This window comes from Aquarana catesbeiana, linkage group LG04 (assembly GCF_042186555.1).
Source record: "Aquarana catesbeiana isolate 2022-GZ linkage group LG04, ASM4218655v1, whole genome shotgun sequence".
Lineage (NCBI taxonomy): Eukaryota > Metazoa > Chordata > Amphibia > Anura > Ranidae > Aquarana > Aquarana catesbeiana.
In genome coordinates, this window is record NC_133327.1 from 328906611 (window position 1) to 328920129 (window position 13519).

At 43.9% G+C, this 13519-nt stretch overlaps 1 protein-coding gene across 2 annotated transcripts in view; it reads right to left on the reverse strand.

The window, feature by feature from the left end:
- Positions 1-13519, reverse strand: part of SNX14 (sorting nexin 14) — a 135430-nt gene that overhangs the window by 85137 nt on the left and 36774 nt on the right. For both annotated transcript variants that reach the window (XM_073626895.1, XM_073626894.1), the window contains exons 6-9: positions 9614-9701; positions 8622-8706; positions 8372-8528; positions 4661-4736 (exon numbers count right to left, since the gene is read on the reverse strand). In XM_073626895.1, coding sequence (XP_073482996.1) covers positions 4661-4736; positions 8372-8528; positions 8622-8706; positions 9614-9701 — 406 coding nt within the window. The remainder of the gene's footprint in view (positions 1-4660; positions 4737-8371; positions 8529-8621; positions 8707-9613; positions 9702-13519) is intronic.

Sequence of the window (13519 nt, forward strand, 5' to 3'; positions counted from 1 at the left end):
AAACATATTCTGTTTCTGGCAGAGGATACCTTCTGCAGAAAAACTGGTGTGTTCTGCCCGTTGAATACCCAGGGATCAGAACCCTCCAGCAATGACCTCCAAAAATGCTGACTGCAAGGATCCACAAAGCTGTCTCTTCACAGGAGGGCGCCTGAGCATTCCACAATGGGGATGCCAGGAAAAAGCACTAGGCTGAACAGAAGTGCCAATGCTTCAAAATGTAGGAGTACAAAAGTGGGACACTAAGAATCCAGGTCCTTATCGAGTTAAGGAACAGTCAGAGCGTGTCCCACTTGACTTAGTGGCTCAGGAGATCACTCTGGAGAGCAGGGGCTTTCAGGGGTACCATTAAGAGCGTATTATCCCAAGGACAAGGGATTTCCCTGAGGGTGAGAATAGTGGAACAGCTTCAAAAACTGATATGACACATGAGCTAAAGCAAGGGGTCCAGGGGTGGGAGGAGTCCAGGAAAAGTGCATTATTCTGTGTTGGAGCACAGAGGAAATAAGCAGGAACAGCCAGAAGTAAATGATTAGCCTGTAAGCCTAAAATGGTGGTGCTATTTGCACCTGGATGCTAGAGAGGCAAACTACCCCAGGGTTCACAATCAACCCCTCACTTGGGGGCACACCTTCATGCAGAAGGCTTTTCAGATGACTTGGTGGGTCTCTTATTAAGAGCCTTATTGTCTATCTGAGATTCAAGGCTTGTGGGTACCTACTACAGAATTAAATCAAGGAGGAATGTAGAAGTGTCTGACCTCTCCCAGGAGCTCCTATATTTAGGCAGGAGTATGTTCTGACCTCCAGTGGCACCTCCGTATGATTGTATCAAGAACCAAACAGATGACATCTCTCAAGGGCCAAGCAGGTCAGATGCTCATATGGCATTAATGACAGCACCTTAATCAAAGTGCTCTGCACATCTGTATGGACATCAGACCTATGTGTGACACCAGTTTAGATGCTTGTAACAAGCCATCAAAGAGTGATTCTTTACGAGGGACAGTGATCGGTGACCTGGCCTGATCTAAGGACTCGGGATAGTTACAGAAACGTCGCAGGGGATGGCACTGGGTCACACTTAGTGCCGGTTCACACAGGGGCAGTTTCAAAGTTGCCCGATTCTCGTCCTACTCTGAAGCTGCCCCATAGAGTGCGACTTCAGCGTGGCTTGCAAAACAACTTCTGTATAGAAGTCAATGCAAGCCGCTCCGAAGTCTCCCCAAAGTAGTACAGGAAGCTTTTTCTAAGTCAGGGCTACTTGAGTCTCTCCTATTAGAATGGTTCTATTGCAATGCATGGAGCGTGACTTGTCAGGCGGCTAAGTTGCCTGACAGGTTGCCCCTGTGTGAACCGGCACTTAGAGCCCCGCAGGCAATATCTGCAAGGATTTGGGTGAATCTGGTGACAAAGCCCAGAGTGACTGCAGTAGAGGCCTCTGACAACAGGGTAGAGCTCTCATTTGGCAGAGCTGAAGGAGACTTTAATGATGTGGACCTTATAGCTAAAAGGGTCACTGGATTCCAGTTTACAGGCCTTAGTTCTCTCAAAGGATACCAAATAGATGCCCCTGGCAGCCACGTGGAGGTGGTGCAACAAGACCTAAAGTTTGAAGACAGGGCTCAAGTATTTAAAATTCCCAGGCAGCTGGTGTTTTTTAGCATCAGATTGCCAGAGGTGATCAGGTCACTGTAGGACAGTAGCAACAGCCCGAGTTCCACGTGGTGCTCTGCAAAGCGTGAGCAATAGCAGGATTGTGCTTGTTGTTGTTCTACATTGAACGTCAGGAAAAAGACAACTTTTGCCATTCCCCCTGTGGACGAAATCAGCCTCAGTTAACTGCTTCTGCAGTAAAACCAACAGTAGCAGGAAATTTGAAATCACCACAAAAGAAATAAGCAAGTTAGCTCATGGTTCTTTACCCAGAACAACCTTACTCATAGTGAAAACATAGTGAATCTTTAGAGACAGGGCAAGCGCTGAGGAAATGCCAGAGCTCTAGACCTGGAAAAGTGGTCTATAGCTAACTTTTACCAGTACACAGAGATCTGGAAAGCATCGCATTGCAGAACCCAGTTCCCAAATATCACCGTCCAGGCTAATCTGCATATCCAGTCACAGCATAGCACTGTAAATCCAGAATCAGAAAAGGCGAATTCAAAGAATTTTCTATGTAGTAACCAGAAAAAGTGAAACTGAAGAACAAAAAAAGGCTTGCAAAGACTAGTTTAGATTTTTCTCAGCAGATCTGCAGAAAAGACATTCATTCTCCTAGGATACTATAGGGTTATCCCGGGGCTGTCTCACCTTTTTTTTTCGTTTGCAAATGTATGTCTGTTTGCAGTGTCTATGGAAGCTTTTAGTGATTTGAAACTTTCCATTTGAAATTTGGCCTAGAGAAACCACCTTGCACCATCTTGAAAAATCAACCAATGCCCTAATTATGTGTAGGAGTCATGTTTTTTACTTCCTTTTAAGCCACAACTAATACTTGCATTTGTAAAATATAACATACTGCAACTCATAGCTCCAGTCCTAGCTGCAGGGTTCAAATGGTAGTATTTTTGCTAATAGTGAAACTAAACTCTGAATTGGATGGGTAGATGGCGAAGGTATTGCATGTATTCTTCTCCTCAGTCTTCACAAGGGAATCAGGGGGGCTTCAGTAACCAAAACTGCAGTGTTTATCCTTATGACACATCACAGGAAGCACCTCCATGGTTAACAGAGGACAGAATTAAAATTAGACTTGGGAAACTTAACATTACAGACCAGTTAGCTTAACATCAATAGCATGCAAGCTCTTGGAGGGTATGATAAGGGACTATATACAAGATTTTAGTAACAAGAACGGTAACATTAGCAGTAATCAGCATGGATTCATGAAGAATCGTTCTTGCCAAACCAATCTATTAACCTTCTATGAGGAGGTGAGTTGCCATTTAGATAAAGGAAGGCCCGTAGACGTGGTGTATCTGAATTCTGCAAAAGCACCTAACACAGTTCCCCATAAACGTTTACTGTACAAAATAAGGTCCATTGGCATGGACCATAGGATGAGTACATGGATTGAAAATTGGCTACAAGGGTGAGTTCAGAGTGTGGTGATAAATGGAGAGTACTCAGAATGGTCAGAGGTGGGTAGTGGGGTCCCCCAGGGTTCTGTGTTGGGACCAATCCTATTTATTTTGTTCATAAACGATCTGGAGGTTGGGATAAACAGTTCAATCTCTGTATTTGCGGACCATACTAAGCTAAGCAGGGCAATAACTTCTCCGCAGGATGTGGAAACCTTGCAAAAAGATCTGAACAAATTAATGGGGTGGGCAACTACATGGCAAATGAGGTTTAATGTAGAAAAATGTAAAATAATGCATTTGGGTGGCAAAAATAGAAATGCAATCTATACACTGGGGGGAGAACCTCTGGGGAATCTAGGATGGAAAAGGACCTGGGGGTCCTAGTAGATGATAGGCTCAGCAATGGCATGCAATGCCAAACTGCTGCTAACAAAGCAAACAGTATATTGGCATGCATTAAAAATAATTAAAAAATTATCTCCAGAGATAAAAAGATAATTCTCCCCTCTACAAGACGCTGGTCCGGCCGCACCTAGAGTATTCTGTCTAGTTCTGGGCACCAGTCCTCAGAAAGGATGTACTGGAAATGCAGCGAGAACAAAGAAGGGCAACTAAGCTAATAAAGGGTCTGGAGGATATTAGTTATGAAGAAAGGTTGCGAGCACTGAACTTATTCTCTCTGGAGAAGAGATGCTTGAGAGGGGATATGATTTCAATATATAACTACTGTACTGGTAACCCCACAATAGGGATAAAACTTTTTCACGGATGCAAGTTTAACAAGACATGTGGCCACTCATTAAAATTAGAAGAAAAGAGGTTTAACCTTAAACTACATAGAGGGTTCTTTACTGTAAGAGCAGCAAGGATGTGGAATTCCCTTCCACAGGTGGTGGTCTCAGCAGGGAGCATCGATAGTTTCAAAAAACTATTAGATAAGCACCTAAACGACCACAACATACAGGGATATACAATGTAACACTGACATATAATCACACACATAGGTTGGAATTGATGGACTTTTTTCAACCTCACCTACTATGTAACTATATATTTAAAAAGGTCATTAAACAGGAACTACTGTATACTCAAATACTTTTGTGTTAATAGGCTTATAATATTATTTTACAGGATTTACATAGCGCCAACAGTTTAAGCAGTTTTTTACAACTTGAGGGTACACTGTACAAATACAATACACTTTAATACAGTAGATATCAGAGATATATGATGAAAATATAAAAATGGATGAGAAGTGCTGATTTTTTTTCCTTGCTGCTTTAATTACCTTCCAATGCTGCTTATAAAAGCAAAAGCTTACACATAGCGTAAGCAGACTGACGGGTAACGTCAGTCGAAACAGCCATGTTCATTTTTGCTGATCCTTCCTTGTAATACAACGTGCCCAAAAGCCTGTTTTTAATCATAGGACCTGAGAGAACCTCAGGCAACATTTTCTGAGAATGTAAGTATTTCAACCATTCTGTAACTGTTTATTTACCCATCAAGCAGAGTTGTTAAAATAATTTTAAGATAATGTTCAGTATAGCCATGAAAACAACAATCCCCAAAACCTACTGGATGAGCAAGGAAATCCATTGAGGGCAGGAACACTGATCCAGAGAGAATCTCTCTTACCAGCAATGTAAGAGGTCTGAAAAACAATGCATAAGCTATGAAGAGTTTAAAGGAGTAACATTTTGAACACTGGTCATGCTAAAGCCATATTATTACAATGACAAATAAAAATAACAAATTCCTATTATGTACTCTTAAAAGAAAACTATAGGGTACAAATGTTGAGTTGTTGTAAAGCTTAACAATAGTTGTGACGTTCACATTTCTACTTGCTAGCTGTGTAATATTTTTATTCTGGTATTTAATACATACATTTGTAGTCTCTTCTAGTAGCTAATTATATGTTAGAATCTGTAATCTGCCCCCAAGGTCAGAAAAAAAAAATTAGAGAACAAACCCTCTGGAGATTATATTGTTTTTTGGGGAGTCCCAAAAAATTGCTGCTTTGACAATTGCTCCATTTCTCTAAGCAGGAAACCCCCTTGCACATGAGTCTATAAAAATAAATAAATATCGATCACCTGAAGGACACAGCTTATTAATATTAGCCCTAAGACCCCCTTTACACTGAGGCGGTTTTCAAGCGTTTTAGTGCTAGAAATAGCGCCTGTAAAGAGCCTGAGCAGCGCTGCCAAAGCACCTGAAAAGCGCTTCGGAAGCGCCGTAACACGGGCGCTTTTAACACCTTCTTTGGGGTTAAAAGCGCCTTGCTAGTGGCCGAAAAGCGATGCTTAAACAGCGCTAAAGTGCCGCTAAAAAGAGTGGTGCTTTAGCGCTAACATGGCCCCAGTGTGAAAGGGGTCTAAGGGTATAACCCCTCCCATCTATCAAAACTTGCTTGTTATGTTTAGAGTACTCAGAAGAATGGATGTCTCCTTAAACGTGCGACAAAACCTACTAAAACACTCAAATCGAGCGCTTCCACGCGCTTCTATGGAACAAAAACCGTTTTAAAAAAATCACCAATTTGCCCGATTTGAGCTACAAAAAAAAGCTACAGAACTTTTTTGAGCTTCAGGCGACTATGGAGTTGGTTCACACCTCCACTACAAGAGAATAATTTTTTTTTTTTTCTCCTCCCACGTTTTGGAGCTTTGAGCTTCAAGCTACAAAACGCTGAGGTGTGATTGGGGCCTTACAATTTCATACCACTGCTGTATGTGTATTGGAACTCTTAACAGCTCTACCACAGTCTCCTCAGCACTTTTCCTGCCACCACCAGAAGTGGCACAGAGCCTTCTCTGCTTAAACTCTTGGTACACCACATACACCTTTTGTCTGTTCCCAAAATAAAAGAACAACCAACCTGTCGGATGTTTGACATTCAATTACTGCCAATGGCTATAGCCACTAGCAATAATCATTGTGTTTTGTCGGCCGAGAAGGCTCTGCAGACCCCTACCCCCCCCCCCCCGCTGGCAGAACGCAATAGCGCTGTGGGAGGCATCCCCCCATCAACACTGACTGCGATGGAAGGAATTAAAATCGAATCATATATGGCCTGCTTCAAGCAGAATTCGCCCAAAAGGGGAAGTTCCGCTTGTTTGCATCCTCCCTCCACTGCCACATTTGGCATTTTTTTTTGGGGGGGGGGGGGGGGGGGGGCGTGTACCTAGTTTTGATAGGTATCCGCTCCCACTTATGCGCAGCGGCGATCTAAGCCAGAAGTTCGCCCCCCCCATGCTCCTCCGCAGCCACCTGGGACACATCACAGGTCCCAGAAGACTACGGACTGTTCACAAAGCGCAGTGTGACTCGCACATGCACAGCAGAAAACTGGCTGTGAAGCCTCAAGGCTTCACTGTCGTATTCCTTACTTAAGATGCCAGAGTCTGCACCCAAAGCTGATTGAAGAATTGGCGCAGGTGAGGACATCGCTGGATACCTGGACAGGTAAGTGTCCTTATATTAAAAGTCAGCAGCTACAGTATTTGACTGTGTACTTCAACTTTTTGTAGATAAATAGTTTCATGCACTGTATATCCCTGTCCAGGTGATTTTGTCTACTCATCTCAAGGTTGACTCTCCAGTGCCTTGTCTTAACAAGATGCTCCGTCATTTAAAGCCACACTGACAAGAAGTTAACAGCATTTTCTCAATCAACCTACTCCTTAGTGGGATCGGCCCTTCAACCAGGTGGTTATTGACCCTCGCTTTATTGATTGTGCTCACTACATGATTATTGCATTACTTTTTATTTGCAATGGGATACTGGATGCAAATTATATTCTAGGCATCTCTTTTTTTCGATTCAGATTCTCAAAGCAATCTGGCTTAAGTGTTGGTGGGCAAAGCAACAGTTTAAAGTGCTTTTTCGCCTGGGGAAAAAAAATTAAGTCAGCAGCTACGAATACTGTAGCTGCTGACTTTTTAATATATAGACACTTATCTGTCCAGGGAGTCCACCATGTCGGCACCCCAGCCGATTTTCGGATCGGCTGTCGGGTTCTGCTGCCGCCATACATCATAAGGAAGACCAGCACTGAAGTCTGTTACCTAGTGCGCATGCGCGAAGCGCGCTGTACCTTCTAATTGGCCCGGCAAGGGGTGGGGCCGAGCTTCCGAGTAACAGCGGCGCGGCTCTGTCTCCCAGAAGTGGGGAAGGGTACCTGTCGAAAACAGGTACCCGTTCCCCCTCCCCCTGAAAGGTGCCAAATGTGGCACCGGAGGGGGGAAGAAAGCAGATCAGAAGAAGTTCCACGTTTGGGTGGAATTCCACTTTAAGGACTTGTTATAACTACCCTTGTGGAAGACAATCTTTTTGGCACTTTGCTGAAGGAGATCATTAAAAAGACTGTGGTAGGGTAAGATCACTTGCATCCCAAAGCAGCTTGATATCCTGCATCAAAACAGAACTACGGTTTAACCTCTGGGATGTAGAATAGGCAGGCAGATTTCCTCAGATGACAACATCTGGATCTGGGGGAATGGTCTCTCCTTCATGAGGTATTTCAATGCAAGTGTCTGCATTGAGGGATGCTCGATATGGATCTGACAGCATCTCAGTTTAACAAAAAATTAGATAAATCTATCTCCAAAGATCCAAGGGGGGGTATAGTGGATGCCTTGGTAGTGACATGGAATCACTATGCCATGCTGTATGCCTTTCCACTGCTGAAGCAGTGGCAGCACTCTCTCTATTGCTGCAGCCCTCCCGCTGTGGGCTGCAGTGACTAGGAGGGGAAGTGTGTAAGGAAGAAATTAAGCAGATTTAGCTCAGTCGGGGAAGGTAAAGGATGATTTTTGTGTACTATGAGGATTGTGCCTGACATAGTAAGTGGATTTGAGGTTAGTTCAAACTCATACAGGAGACTATATAGTTGTTCTTTAATTGAAAAGGTGACTTTTCATGAGACATCACGTCTAAACAAAGTAATGGGCACTCCCATTCTTGGCATAGCATCATTCAAAATAACTTTAGATTCATAACCCAATAAATGCTCCAAACACTATAACCAGCCCCTTGTATTTGCATACAGACAAAGATAAGCCACAATGTAAAGTCCATTGTTACATAAGTTTTTATAATTGTGTCAAAAATGTGTATCTGCCTCTAAATATGTCAACAGCATTATTTGTAGTGTTAGAACAGGAATTCCTACTCTGCTAGCCCTGCGTGAAAAATATAACTTTTAACTTGCAGCAACAAAAACCAGTAAATACGAAGGAGTGAAAGCAGAATATATATACTCTATACAAAGGAAAACTTACCTGCTATCTGTTGCTTTCGGAGGTAGAATAAAAGGAAAGAGCAGCTCAGTAAGATTTCTGAGGTAGCCAAGCTCATCTCTGCGGCTTCTCAATGCAACATGAAGGTCAGGCCCATATTCTTCCAGGGCTGCCTGCTGCAGGGACTCAGAGCTTTTCACTAAACAGAATGCAGTCACACAAATTATGGTTCCATGAAAATGCAACACACACATACCACTGACCAGAATATTGGACTGATTATTTAATTTACCTTTTTGTTTTGCTTTTGATATTATTTCAATGTGCTTCATAGCAGCTTTTAGCAGTTTTCTTGTAATTATAGTTGGAATATCCACCTAGGAACGAGCAGTTAAACATTTTATGAACTGTTCCTCGTGTACAGGTAAAATATTGTCTAAAGTCTTGGATGGATGCTTAAAAGAGAAGTGCGGGATTACAAAATAACAAGCATCCATTCATACGATGCTGCAGCTCTCCCCCACCAACTCTAAGGCTCCTTTCACACTTGTGCGACTTGGGATACGAAGTCGCAGGACATGTGAAATTACATTTTTGTCTATGGGAGCTGTCCATACTGACACTACAGAAGTCGCTGCGACTTCAGAAAAGGTTCCTGCACTACGTTGATATGACTTTTGATGTGACTTTAGTCCAGAAAATGTAAAAGTCAGATCAAATTCGCACCAAAAGCTGCTGCAAAGTCGCACTGGAAATCGCCCTAATGTAAAAGGAGCCCAAGACTGAGAACTGATCGCATGACCTCTCATCACTCAGTTTTCATTGAGCAAAGTGCAGTGACTGTCAGTTGTTGGCTCTCTGCCCCTCCAGCGCTCACTGGAACACCTGGCTGTGGAAGGCCTGGGAGCAGCTGCAGGGTGCCTAAGGGGGCACTTTTCTCACATACCACTCTTAATAATGCAAACTGATACATTACTGCACTCCTGACCACTCCACCCTTCTGACTAAAGTATTCATAGTCTCGACAGTTGCTGGTTTCTAAGTAATCTCCTAAGTTCGCCTTTTATGTATGCTTATACAAAATGCAAAAATTGCTCTGTTCGCCAAGAGGTATACAAATATAGGAACTTAAGTAACTCCTGTTTCAGGCAAGGTTTTGAAATGTGGAAAAAGCAAATAGAGGTAAAACAGAAAAATACAGAATAGACGACATACTAATAATGAAAATATTAAATGTCGGGTACGTTTCTTGGCTTCATTCAAAAAAGCACACACAAAAATTACCTTTTGTATTCTTCGCACAAGAACAGATGCAAAGAATCTTAGGGCCAGCCTCAATTCATCAACGAAAGACTCATCTTGGGTAATATCACTGCCAGAAACAAAAAAGAAAAAAAACAGTTGTGAGGTAAGACTGTACTATCTCCCAACAAAAAATAGGATTTTTATAACAGCTCACCTGTAAAATCCTTTTCTTGGAGTACATCACGGGACAAAGAGCACCATAGTAATTACTATGTAGGTATATAGGCACCTTCAGGTGATGGACACTGGTATACCCAATACAGGAAGTTCACTCCCCTATATAACCCCTCCTCCTACCAGGAGTACCTCAGTTTTTGTAGCAAAGCAATATACTTAAACCCCAGAAAGAGGGACGGGACCTCTGTGTCCCATGATGTACTCCAAGAAAATGATTTTACAGGTAAGCTGTTACAAAAATCCTATTTTCTTTATCGTACATCACGGGACACAGAGCGCCATAGTAATTACTATGTGGGATGTCCCATAGCAATGCTATTTGAGGGGAGGGAGAGACAACCCGTAGGGCACCCCCAGACTTGAGGACCTATACTGCTGCCTGCAGCACACTGCGCCCAAAGGCGATATCCTCATGCCTTCTTACATCCACCTGATAAAACTTGGTGAATGTATGTACTGAAGACCAAGTTGCGGCCTTACAGATCTGAGCCATGGAGGCCTGGTGACAAACTGCCCGAGAAGCACTAACTGCCCTGGTAGAGTGCGCTTTGACTTGAAAAGGTGGAATCTTACCCCTTAAATCATAAGTCTGAATTATAACTTGCCAAATCCACTTAACGACAGTGGATTTAGACGCTGCCGTCCTTTCTCAGGACCCTCTGGCAGTACAAATAAGACATTACTCTTCCAGTTCTGAGCAGTCGTCTTTAAATAGACTGACTGCTCTCACTACATCCAGACAATGTAGTGACTTCTCTTCCCTGGAACATGGTTTTGGAAAAAACGATGGTAGGACAATATCTTGGTCTCATGTGGAAACCCGAGACCACTTTTGACAAAAAACCTGGACGAGGGCGCAACACCACTCTGTCCTCATGAATAATCAATTATGGCTCTTTACAAGAAAAAGCAGCCAATTCCGAAACCCTCCTTCCTGAGGATATAGCAACCAAGAACACAAACTTCCTTGTCAGAAGGACTAAGGGAATATGCTGTATCGGTTCAAATGGCTGTTTTTGTAACACTGACAAAACTAAGCTCAAGTCCCAAGGGCTCAAAGGTGATTTAACTGGCGGATTAATCTGCATCACCCCTTGCATAAAACCCCGGACTAAAGAATGTGTAGCAATCGGTCTTTGAAATAAGACCGATAAAGCTTAGACTTGGCCCTTAATAGTACTCAAGGCCAACTTCATCTCTACCCCTAATTGTAGAAAGGCAAGAATTCTGCCTATGATATATATCTCCGAGGGTGCAAACCCTTGGATTCACACCAGGAAACATAAGCCCTCCAGACTCTGTAATATATAGTTCTGGAAGCTGGCTTCCTTGCATTAATCAAGGTAGAGAAAACTGACCCGGAAAGCCCACCTTTCTTCAGAATGTGGGTTTCAATAGCCAAGCCATTAAATTTAACGTTCGTAAGGTAGGATGGAACATCGGCCCCTGTGAGAGTAGGTCTGGCCGTAGTGGAAGGGACCATGGGTCCTCCACCGCCATCTTTACGATTTCTGCATACCAGGACCTTCTGGGCCATGCTGGGGCTACCAGAATTACCGGCTTTCTTTCCAGCTGGATCCTGCAAAGAAGTTGTGGCAGCAACTGAATAGGGGGGAACGCATAAATCAGTGAGAACTGATCCCACAGGGTCACCAACACATTTGTTCCACATGCGAGTGGATCCCTTGTCCTGGACACAAAGTTGAACAACTTCATGTTGAATCTGGACACCAGAAGATCTACGTCCGGAGTCCCCCATCTTTGGCAAAGGGCCCAAAAAAAGTGGGGGTGACGGTACCATTCTCCCAGGAATAACTGCTAGTGACTCAGGTAGTCCACCTGCCAATTCTCTACTCCCGGAATGAAGACTGCCGACAGGCACGGAACATTCTTTTCTGCCCAAGTTAGAATATGGTTCACCTCTGTCTGCACTGGGAGACTCTTGGTGCCCCCTTGGTGATTGATATAGGTCACAGGTGTGGCATTGTCGGATTGGATCCTGATAGGACAATCCCATAACCTTAAAGTCCAGGTCTTCAGAGCCAGACGCACTGCCCAAATCTCTAGGATGTTGATGGGCAAGGCTCTTTTGGTTCTTGACCACTGTCCCTGTACAGTTGTCTTTTCAAGTACTGCTCCCCAGCCTGAAAGGCTGGCATCTGTCGTTACCACTTTCCAGATAACTGGTCTGAAGGATTTTCCTTTCAGCAAATTCTGGGTTAGTAACCACCAACTAAGGCTTTGGGACACCCTTGGGGACAGCTGCATTGGCAAGTCTAAAGCTTGAATCGTTTTGTTCCAAGCAGACAGGATACTGTTTTGCAATGGTCTCGAATGGAACTAGGCATAGGGAACCGCTTCGAATGAAGCCACCATCTTTCCTAACACCCTCATGCAAAGGCAAATAAAGGGATCTCCTTTCGACCTGACCATCCGCACCAGCTCTCTTATGGAGCTGATTTTTGCCTGAGGCAAGAACATCTTTTTCTGGGCTGTGTCTATGATCAGGCCCAAGTACTCCAGCCTTTTTAGCGGTTTTAAGGAAGATTTCTCTAGGTTGAGAATCCAACCTAGACTTTCCAGGTAACTGGTTGTAATGCGTATAATTTGCTTCAAATGAGCCACCGACTGGTCTTATTGGCAATAGATCGTCTAGGTACGCCAAGTGCCCTTAACCTGGCTAGAGGTGGGGCCAGGACTTTTGTAAACACCCGGGGTGCTGTAGTTAGCCCGAAGGGCAAGGCTACAAACTGGAAATGCTGCTGTTCTACCTCGAACCGCAGAAATCTTTGGTGAGCGGTAAATATAGGAACATGCAGGTATGCATCCCTGTTCTCCACCTTGTAGGATAGAAACCACTGACCTGATCGACTCCATGCGAAAGGAGTGGATCTTCAGGAACTGATTTAGATTCTTTAGATCTAGAATGGGTCTGACATCTCCATTTGGTTTTGGTACAGTAAAGAGGTTTGAATAAAACCCCAAACCTTGCTATTCTGTGGGGAGTTGTATGATGACCCCCTGAGCCAGTAATCGGTCTGAAACAGAGATTGCCTTTTCTCTGGATCTTTGGGAACGTTTGACCTCAGAAAATGCGATGGTGGAAACTCCCGAAATTCTAGTTTGTATCCTAGAGACACCATGGAGATGACCCATCTGTCCTAAATTTCCTCTTGCCAGACTTCTGAGTATTGCAGAAGTCTTCCCTCCCCACTCTGGCGGGGGGGGGGGGGCGCCCCTTCATAATGAGGCTTTAGAATTCTGCTTTGCAGGTTTCTGGCCCTAGGCCTTCTTCTGTGCCTGGGCCTGACCCTGAGGTTTTCCTCTAGAGTCTGGCGGCGGAGGCCGTCGCCACTGCCTAGAGGCGGATGCCCCTGGTGCAGGGGAAAGAGTCCAATTAAATGAAGGGCGTTTATACTTTCTTTTGACTGGCAAAAGAGTACTTTTCCCACTAGAAATCATTTGGATGTATTTGCCCAAATCATCCCCAAATAATCAATCCCCATGAAAAGGGAAACCAGTCAGGAGCCTTTTGCTTCGGTGTTTCAAATTTTTAACCACAGGATCCTACGCATGTGTACAAGCGCAAGGCGGGATGCCTGGTGAATAGAGTCTTTCATGGTGTCTATGGCAAAACATAATGCTTTTGGTAGTTCGGCCAAATCCCAGGCTTGTTGTGCAGGGACCTCCTTAAGGGACTGACAGATG